Source organism: Sinocyclocheilus grahami, unplaced genomic scaffold, assembly GCF_001515645.1.
Source record: "Sinocyclocheilus grahami isolate Dianchi unplaced genomic scaffold, SAMN03320097.WGS_v1.1 scaffold1276.1, whole genome shotgun sequence".
NCBI lineage: Eukaryota > Metazoa > Chordata > Actinopteri > Cypriniformes > Cyprinidae > Sinocyclocheilus > Sinocyclocheilus grahami.
In genome coordinates, this window is record NW_015506455.1 from 244393 (window position 1) to 255406 (window position 11014).

General features: G+C 41.5%; 1 protein-coding gene across 1 annotated transcript in view; it reads right to left on the reverse strand.

Moving 5' to 3' along the window:
• The window catches only part of arfgef3 (ARFGEF family member 3), an 84968-nt gene that overhangs the window by 54166 nt on the left and 19788 nt on the right, over positions 1-11014 (reverse strand). The window contains exons 8-10 of the mRNA XM_016254721.1: positions 7141-8120; positions 2938-3104; positions 2677-2842 (exon numbers count right to left, since the gene is read on the reverse strand). Coding sequence (XP_016110207.1) covers positions 2677-2842; positions 2938-3104; positions 7141-8120 — 1313 coding nt within the window. The remainder of the gene's footprint in view (positions 1-2676; positions 2843-2937; positions 3105-7140; positions 8121-11014) is intronic.

An 11014-nucleotide genomic window follows, 5' to 3' on the forward strand; every position in this document is an offset into this window, starting at 1 on the left:
CAATGGTCATGCCTTAACTTTGACATTTCTGTATTGCATTAGTTTTTAATATTTCTCATGGGGATTTAATCATTTTTGACTTCTCAGTCGGAGTTAAATCTCTTTTTTGGCTCAAATCATCCATAAAAGAAAACTTACCTAATAATTCTGCACATCTTAATGAGTTTTTTTATTTCCAGCCTTCATGTACAATTATATATCAATTCTAAATGACTAAATACTAAAATAATAGTAGTTATTAAGATTGATGTGGTTTGGAATTGGTAAAATGTGCTTGGAAAAAAATATGATCAGAATATCAACGTACCTAATAATTATGCACACACTGTAAGATGTGCTCCCTTTACACAGAGTGCGCATGATCTCGAAATCGAAAGTGAACAGCGAGCGCTCATTCAAATGCGATTTCAATACCCTGCATATTGATAGCGGCTCCCTGATGTGAGAAAATAATATACAATATTAGAATGTTTGTGGGAGCGGGACACATACATTGCGGGAGTGGGTGGTAATGGTCAGAAATTCAGCGGGAGCAGGCTTAAGAAAATTGTCCCCAAGGGTCTAGGCTGCGCATCAACAACACACGCTAAGTTTTTTTTCGCGCTATCCCATCTCCACCCCCAATCATTAGTGCAGAACATATAGGACCATTTTTGAAATAGCACCATAAACAGGGGTTAAAGCAAAAAAAAAAAAAAACCCCCAGCCAAACCCCATTCCACAGCCATACCGGTCACACACCAAGTTTAAAAGCATTTTTTCTTCATCTTGTAATTAGGAGTGCTTGTCCTCCTAATTTAAAATAATAAAAAAATCAATAATAAAAAATTATTTGCACCTAATATGAGGTGACATTTGACTCAAAGTGACTTACAGGGGTATTTTCTTTTTACCTTTGTAATGGCATCTTTTTCATCTATGTCAAATTCAAAAATGTATGTTTATAAGCTTTTTAAATTATCTATTTAAAACAATATAATAAGTAGTAGAATAAGACAAATAGGTTACAAATCATATGAAATAAGTATTAATAAATTTATTTGTGGCACAGAAGAACACAAAAGTGGCTTGTAGGTACATTTTCAGACGTTTAATGAGGCTCAGAGGTGGCATGAGTGCAATTAAATTCATACATTTATGTGGAGATTAAGGTTTTAAATATAACATTGTGAATACAGAAATATTAAATGATTTAAATAACTGAAATTATACACTAAAATGAAACTAAATCCGCCAGCAGGTGGCGACAAGTCACTGATTTTATCACTGAATCATTCATTCAATTGATTCGTTCGAACGGCTGATTCATTCAGGAATGAAGCAAATTACTGTCTTTATGAATGGGTAATTATGAATCACTGATTCACTAGATTCGTTCAAAAACGCACTTTCATTGAATGAATGAAACTCAGCTGTGTTTGCTTTTAGAGATGCTAAGTGGCTGAGCTGTTACTATATTTGGAACTATTTTCGTTAAAGAAATAGAGCAAAATCAGGCAGTACTTGTTTACTGAACTGTTGTATTGAATCAATATTACATTGGCAAACTCCCTTAATAATTATTCAAATCTGTCACTCTCCTTATCGCGATCTGTGGGCGCACAGAAAATGAGAGCGGGCGAGTGAGTTCTCAAGACTCAAAAGCACGTGCAAATGATACGTTCTGTCATCGCATTATAAGCGCGTAACCTGCGGGAATGAGTACAACTGTTATTAATAGTCGCAATCTTGCGCCAAAATTCAAGTCCTGCTCTGTGTTCTCTGCTAATAACCCGAGTGTGAATGATGCATCCCTATGTTGTCACTGAGAAGCTGCAGCCGTGGCCGGGAATGATTTTTGGTGTGCCGGCAGAACAACAATAACAACAATGCGCTACATGTTTCTTTTCCCCTCAAAACTTTAATCTCTGCATAAACAAAATTTATTTCTAATTTAATTCAAGCACTTTCAAGGACCTATGCTTGTTTTCAAGTACTTTCCAGGCCTTGAATCCATATGTCTGAAATTCAAGTGCTTTCAAGAAGCGTGGGAACCCTGCTCAGATATGGGGATGCCTGCATTAACATTAACTAACCCCACACTTTAGCCACTATACCCCTTTTTAAGCCTTTGATTCACCAGTATCCCAAATACATGAAAACTAATTTGCTTTAGAAATCAGACATTTTATATTTTTGTGCATTTTGAGTATATTGAGGGTGATTTACTAAGAACTTAGCAAACAATCATAAATTATCGATATTTAAAGGCTTTAGCATGTGACATTGCCAAATGTTAGCCAAACTGATATTATTTTTTATATTTTTATCGTATGTCATAATTATACTTTTATCCAATTTCACAAATGTGTTCATTTGATTAGTGGCTCAGAAATAGTGCATAATATTAAATGTTTCTTAAACAAACAGACTTTTGGTTTACGTACAGGTTTAAATTAAGCTTTGAATCATATATTTTAATGTGGTATCAGGCTGTATGTGTATTTTTTAAATAATTGGTCGATATACCTAGATTCGCTTTTGAACATTTTCAAAATGATAGACATTGCTTCTAAAAAAAAATATCATCTGAATGTATAAATCTCAAAGAAGACAATAAGACATGTTTTTTACATTTATTCCTTCACACAATGGATTTATACCATTAATTGCTCATCTGACACAAATAAGTATTACCGGTGAGCATGGTGATGAGAGGTAAGGACTGCTCCTCAGCTGAGCCCCAGTATCCCGCCTCTCCCAGCAGGTTTCTCTCTAACACCTGGTTGTAGAGCTCCTCGATCCAGGCCTGAGACAGAACCACCAGAACGCCACTGCTCTGGATCTGACGCACAAACTCTTTCTGCACACACAGACACAGCTCATTCAGCATCACCATCAGATTGTGTGGGCTGGTAAAATAATGGTAGAATTTATGGTAAAATATTGCAGGAATACCAAAGACACCAGAGCACATGTAGGTTTCCTGCGGTAATAGTCACAGCAGCATAGTTTGAGATTGAGCAGTAGAGCATAATAGGAAACCAGGTACAATCCATCTGCATTCATCAGAGCCTGACAACTCAGGTTTTCACTGCCCTCGAAACCTGGAGAATGAACCCCACCTACAAGACCATACAATAACATCACATTACCTTCAACTGCACACATACAAACATCTTAACAATAAACTTAAAGTGTCTCTAATATTTGAAAGTTTGGTCTTATGCCAATAAGACTATGTATAATAACAATATCAGTATTTAGTTTCTGTATTTAGTGTATGTGAACAACTTAGTATGTTAACTTGTTTAATAGTCAGTATATGACTATGAAACGTTAGTAGTTCCAAATTGATATCTTTCATTTATCTTCGAACAAAATAAAGATATGTTGTAAAAAGCTCATTGATTAAGGAACAACTATAAAGCAGGCTCTAACTAGACAATAGTGTCATTATTTAGCTCAATTCAAGTTTAAGAGACATGATTACTTGATATGATGAACAGATTTAGTTTAGGTTTTTATTCACATTTAAACATTGACGAACGGACACATGCATTGAGTAAATCAAATATGGTAAATGGAAGCTCAACCGCGCATGCTTGACGCATGATAAGAAACCTCACTGATTCTCGCAGGTCAAGCATGCACAATGGAGCTTCCATTCACCCAATGTGCTCTATGTACTGTATATGCGGAAATGTAGATGACAGAATTTTTAGTTTTGGGGTGAATTAAGGGGGAATTGACTAAACAGTTGCTCCACTTTAGCATTCATAAATTACCCTGATTGACAAAAGTAACTGACATTTGGCCATTTTGAGTTTAGTGACATTGCCTGATAACCTACAGATAACCTGTGTTTTTTTTTTACAGTGAAGATCATAAAAAAAAAAAAAGGTTTCAACAAATGTGTGCATGTCTCATTTTCTGTAATTAAATTCTTTTTTAGCCTACACCAAGTCTGGAAATTATAAGCAAATTATTTTTCATTTTGGTTAGTTTTTAACAAGAACTTATTTGTTAGGATTATATGAACAATAATGAAGTTCTTTTGACATGAACATTTATAGATGGTCTAAAGCAAAGGAGTTATACAAATTGTAGCGTCTGCGTAGGATCATGCATGAGCGTTGGACTGTTTATGGCTTATTTCATTTAAAAGTGTCATGTTTGGGATTTTATTTGAAGCTATAGCTTCTGACTTTTAAATCAAAACATACTCATGATTTTATGACATCAATTACTGCTTTATTTAATCAGAAACACATTCTAAATGTTATTTGTGTTTTTTACTTTCATTTTATTAGAAGTAGGCCAATTAAAACTCCATAACGAATGGGCATTCGGACCCGGGGGAGGCTGCCGCTGCTGCACGTGCTATTACTGTTTACTCCAGTGTTTCCCCTGCCATTATATTAGGGGGGCGGCCCATTAGTGATGGAAAGTTCGGATCATTTTACCGACTCGGACCTTTGAGTCTTGTTCAGCAAAATGAACAAATCTTTTTTCGAGTCATTTCGTTCATTTTAACAAAATATAATTAAAATGTTAGGTGTTACTTCCCTAACACATCTACTACTTACGCAAACGTTGATCACACTACAAACAATACAAAACTGCTATAAGAAACAGAAAACATTAATTCATTGTTTACCTGAGTCTTCAGTCTATGATTAACTCACCTCACCTCTTATCTGACAAGTCTTCGTGTTTGGGCTTATGGGGCTGTCACGTGATGAATGAACGACTCAAACCCGAAGACTCGAGAGATGAACTAATCAATTCTCTTTCCAGCTCAGACTGCATTGGTTAAACCTATGGGGCTGTCACGTGATGAACGAGTGACTCGAAAAAACCGAAGACTCGAACCAGGTGAACTACTTGACTAATTCCAGTACAGAACCTATATGATGTTGCGCATGTGCGACTGAACAAATCACTCCCCGAGATGACTCGTTCTTCCCGAGTCACATTAAAGATTCTTTCAAGAATGACCCAACACTACGGTCCATGTCAATAAGACACCCCCGCCCCCCTTGAAGGTCAAGTTAATTAGATTTTCTCTATAGCGCCAGATCACAACACAAGTCATTTAAAGTTACCTTTCCTATAGAACAGGTCTATACGTTGTTATTTTATTAAACAAACTAAATAGCCTTATGTTACTTATCTTATTTACACGACGGCATGTCATTTTTGTCTCTACGTTACATGGTCAGAGCCGGAGTTCCGCCCCGATGCGCACACAAGTGAGCACACTCACACTCCCACTATTATTTGTGAATATTAAGCCGCAAAACGACCATTTAAATATTAATTCTGTGTGTCTATGTGTTAATGAATGGTGCAGACGCGCGTTTTTTTTTACTACTTGTACTGAAGTGCTTCCGGTGATATTAACATCTGCCGTCTCACTAATGAGGAAATAAACACATGAACAACATCTCCAGAACTGCTCTGAGAGTCACTTCATGAGCATTTTACCGTTTCTTTTGAGTAAAACTATCCTCATATCATATACACACAGGAATGTAAAGGTATTCACAGCAACCCGTCAAAATAAAAGTTCGGTTTAACTTGAAGACATTGCGGCTGAAATATATTACTATTGTTCAGTAGAATGTACGTAATAGGCTACTACTACTAAAATTATTAAAACCTTATTTTTAAGGAATAATCATACAATATTTATTCAATGTTTTAATTGTAATATTAAATCCCCTTTATTTTGCAAAAATAAAATTGGTTTAATTTTCATTAATTAAAAGAAATTAAATGACGTTAAAAAATGTAAATACACAACACAGAATTTCTGAGGAAAAAAAAATCATTAGGCTATTGAAAGAATAAATGAAACATGTTTTTATGCTTTCAAATAATTAGACATATTAAAACACAGAATTTGGTAACAATAAAACATAGGGTTGGAAAAAATAAAACATTTCATTGGGCCCTAAACATGTCATTTTTGTTAAACTTTTAATAAATTGATGTTAAATTGTTTAAGTTTCATGATTTTAAATAATAAAACATGCTTTTTGATTACTAAAATTAAATTAAAAAGGAGTCCAGAAAAATTTAAACGGAAAAAAACACAACCCCCCCAAAGCCGTAAACCTAGGGGAAACACTGTACTCTATCATACACCGAAGGCATTCCGTACGAGCATTCTCAGTTTAAATGCAGCGATCCAAAACAGTGAATCTAATCACCATTCAGGCAAAATTTTGCTTCAAGTATGAGCCACAACGCTGACATGATCTAACTGCAAGCACACCCTGAGCACATGTGAGCAAAAACGTTGCATTCGAATTTAAGGTCTGCATCAGCCGTCAGGCAGCCTTATCAGTGGCGCACGAGATGCGATGACGATGTATGTGTCATTGATTGCATTTGAATGCTTTTGTTAGCCTATCCAGTTGAACCCACTAGATGCTGCGCTGCTACGTTGTTCATTCATATATTGCGGAAAATGAGAGCATCAGTGTGGAGAAGATGTTGTTTACGTCAAAACTGAAACCAAGCCATTCACACAGAATGCATATTTATCACATTTTCTAGAGGGACATCTATCAGCATTGCACTCGCGTCTCGCAGAGAGCGGCATGTTTAGAAAGCCATGTAAAATTATTGCAAGTTCAACTTTTAAAAAACATGTCTAAAGACGTTATGGCGGTTTTTCCCCATCCCACTGCATCTCATGTTTTTAAATGAAGAAAGTAGCCTACTCTTTGTGATTGGTTTTCGGTCCTTTGTATTAAACTATACATACATGCAAGGTGCTGTTTTTTTTGTAATGGTTTAAGCAACTTTATTAATTATATATGGTTTATAAACATTATGCACTATTTTTCCAAAGATAGTCGTGTTATTTTATTACGCTTTGAAGAAAAGTGCATAATATTTTGCTCGATGCACCCTCTTGTGGCCTCAGGAGAGAAGCCAAAAGCTTTTTCCCCCTAATTGAAATTATGCCTTTTAAATTTGAATTTTGATAATATTTAAGTAGAAAATTAGAATTTAGTTTTTCAGTCATTTTGACAGCCCTACCGTGATAAAAGCATTAGCAATTAATCGCAACATGAAAATTTGATACCAGCATATTCCTAAAGCAGACTGCCCGTTCATTCTTGTCTACAACACTCGTCCTGTTACCTGCTTGCAGTCCCGAACAGAAGGTGGATGAAAACCTTTGCAGGGACACGTCTATATCCGTGGTGCTGTGCAGTCCCAGCAGCCGTGGCAGCAGTGCAGCTAGAGACTGCACAAAGAGCCGGGCGCTCTGCTGGTCCGCTTCCTGGTTCTTCAGCAGTTTTAGGGACAGAGCAGCCGTCCGTAGCGTACGGTGCCCGGGACAGTCCCGTGGCGTCTGCTCCTCGTCAGCGAGAGAGCAGTTATCAGAGCCCACATCGGACACATCAGAGCGTCCAGAGTCCTTTTCTGCAGCCATGGAGTACTGGTCGCACGAATCGAACTCTGTTCGCGACAGCTCCTGCTCGTCCGCACTGAAGTTGCTTTCGCTGTAGCGTGAGCCGTGTGAGCGTGTCCGAGACTCCACAGACAGGAAGTTGGTGATGTCAGGGTAGGCCAGGCCGTGGCTGCGCTGCACTACATCAGGAGGGGCCGTACTGGACGGGGCTTCTGGGACGCCGCCGTCTCGAACACATTCTGGTAGATCCGTGCGAGCTCTCGCCGCGGCTCCACAGGTAGAAGGTGAAGATAGGCGTGGTTCCTCCCCGCAGTCCTCTGGAGTGGTCTGGCCCATTTCCCCTTCCAGAGTGGTCTGACCCACGTCCCCCTCCAGTGTGGTCTGGCCTGTGTCTGTGGTGACGCTGATGCTGATGTCAGGGCTGCGTTCAGTGATGCTGCTCTCCCAGGCGGCGTTCTCAGAAGAAAGCACACGCCGTTGCCAGCGGAAGTCAGCTTCGTTGAGTTCCACAGACTCGCGCATAGACTCCACCCCTTCCTTTAGCTCATCCAATCGCCGCAGCAGCATGCGGGACTGATCTTGCTGCAGGCCACGCCCCTGGCTGAGCTCATCTAATGCACCCAATAGGGCACAAGCACAGGAGACAGAAGAGTAGCAGGCCTCAATCCCGCCCTTCATGCAAGCTTCTGTTATACCGTCCATTACCCTGAGAAAATAGGAAAGATGCTGACATTCCCACAGATGCCCACAGACTTAAGACATCCTTTTAAGGCTAATTCACACTGTACGGTCATAGCCCAATAAACACATTTGTCTGGATTTTTCAGATCGATGTGTTAAAGGGGTCATGACATGGGTTTTTTAAATATTTGAATATGTTCCTTGAGGTTTACTTATAATGTTAAAGTTTTTTTACACAAAAAAAACAAATAAATACAATTCTGACGCTTTCTCTAAAACGACCTGTTTTAAGGGGCGGGTCCTTTAAGGCTTGTCAGTAATCACCACTGTTATGAATGGTTAACTTCATTGCATAGGAAACAATATCAATGCCCCCATTGCTATTGCATGAGTGTTTTGACAACATAATTTAAAAAACCGTCATTTCCAGACAAAGCATTACTAAATCATTTATTTACGGTTTGTGATGCAGTTGCAGTCATATGTAGTACCGCTTCATCTTTCAACAAATGTTTCTTTGTGAACCATGACACTGTGCCTCGTTTACAAAACAAAATGCTTTGAACAATCCACAGACAGGATCTGGGATGCCATTAAAGATAAACTATCCACTTGTTCCTTACGCTGGGATCCTTCTGATATCTGTACACAGACACGAACAAGCGGTTTAAACTAAACATAACGCGTCAAAACTAAATGTTTCTTCACTCCATTTGTCATTTCACGAGTTTGCACCAACATATGATGTGATTGAGCAATTAGTAGCATATTTGGCGTGCTGTCCAGAGGGAGGGCTCCGAGCTCAGGTTAAAGCCCGAACCCAGAGAACTCCCCAATGAAGCTAATGGCATGAGACAGTAGCCGGAGAGAAAATTGTAAGTAGCCCCCAAAAATATGCGTGCCGTGAAGAAAAGTAGGGCGTGCGAGGAGGCGGCAGGGCGACTGGGAGGGGTCATGCGGTGCTTGAACGGGAGCTGCGACTCTCCGCGTCGGATGGCAAGCCCTACCTGTCGCCGAATGAGGAGCACGATGGAAGGCCGGGTGAAGGACTCTCACTGCGTCCGAAGGGAGCTGCGGCTCTGCTGCACCGGAAGGGAGAGTCCCTCTTGTAGCTGAATACGTGGTGTGGTTTAAAGCGTCAGATGGAAGGCTCTCACTATGACCGAAAGGAGCTGCGGCTCTGCTGCACCGGAAGGGAGAGTCCCTCTTGTAGCTGAATACGTGGTGTGGTTTAAAGCGTCAGATGGAAGGCTCTCACTATGACCGAAAGGAGCTGCGGCTCTGCTGCACCGGAAGGGAGAGTCCCTCTTGTAGCTGAATACGTGGTGTGGTTTAAAGCGTCAGATGGAAGGCTCTCACTATGACCGAAAGGAGCTGCGGCTCTGCTGCACCGGAAGGGAGAGTCCCTCTTGTAGCTGAATACGTGGTGTGGTTTAAAGCGTCAGATGGAAGGCTCTCACTATGACCGAAAGGAGCTGCGGCTCTGCTGCACCGGAAGGGAGAGCCCTGTGCGATGTGGAAAAAGCAAATGGGGCTCAAAACGACAGATGGAGGGCTCTTGCTGCGACCGAAGGGAGTCATGGCTCTGCTGCACCAGAAGGGAGAGCCCTGTCCAATGTTGAATAAGCCATTAGGCTCGAAACGACGGATGGAGGCACTGCGGCGGTAGTAACAAATTAAGAGGGGCACTGCGGCGGCAGTTTTAAATGAACGAAAACGACAGATGGAGGGCTCTTGCTGCGACCGAAGGGAGTCATGGCTCTGCTGCACCAGAAGGGAGAGCCCTGTCCAATGTTGAATAAGCCATTAGGCTCGAAACGACGGATGGAGGCACTGCGGCGGTAGTAACAAATTAAGCAGGCACTGCAGCGGCAGAATTTAATTGAGCAGAGCGCTGCGTCGGCAGTATCAGATGAGCGGGGCACTGCGTCGGCAGTATCAAATGAGCGGGGCACTGTGGTGGCAGTATCAAATGAGCGGGGCATTGCGGCGGCAGCATCAAATTAAGAGGGGCATTGCGGCGGCAGCATCAAATTAAGAGGGGCACTGCGGCGGCAGTTTCAAATGAACGGGGCACTGCGGCAGCAGTTTCAAATGAGCGGGGCACTGCGGCGGCAATATCAAATTGAGCGGGGCACTGCGGCGGCAATATCAAATTGAGCGGGGCACTGCGGCGGCAGGATCAAATTAAGCGGGGCACTGCAGCAGCAGTATCAAATGAGCGGGGCACTGCGGAAGCAGTATCAAATTAAGCGGGGCACTGCGGCGGCAGTTTCAAATGAACGGGGCACTGCGGCAGCAGTTTCAAATGAGCGGGGCACTGCGGCGGCAATATCAAATTGCACTGCAGCGGCAGAATTTAATTGAGCAGAGCGCTGCGTCGGCAGTATCAACTGCGGGAGCGAATTGAGCGGCAGTATCAAATGAGCGGGGCACTGCGGCGGCAGTATCAAATTAAGCGGGGCACTGCGGCGGCAGTATCAAATTGAGCAGGGCACTGCGGCGGCAGTATGAAATGAGAAATGAGCAGGGCACTGCAGCGGCAGTATCAAATGAGAAATGAGCAGGGCACTGCGGCGGCAGTATCAAATTAAGCGGGGCACTGAAGCGGCAGTATCAAATTAAGCGGGGCACTGAAGCGGCAGTATCAAATTAAGCGGGGCACTGAAGCGGCAGTATCAAATTAAGCGGGGCACTGAAGCGGCAGTATAAAATGAGCAGGGCACTGCGGCGGCAGTATCAAATTTCATTTAACTGATCAGAATTAGATGGGCTTTCTTTGTGTGAAAATTATTGGTCCTGATATAGCTCTTGAAGGCGTCCAATGACCATCGACCGAGAGTTTGGATCTGCTGCTGTGAGAGGCCTTTTTGAGCTGCTGTAGTTACTGCCCCGATTCGGAAGGAGTGGCTGGAAAAT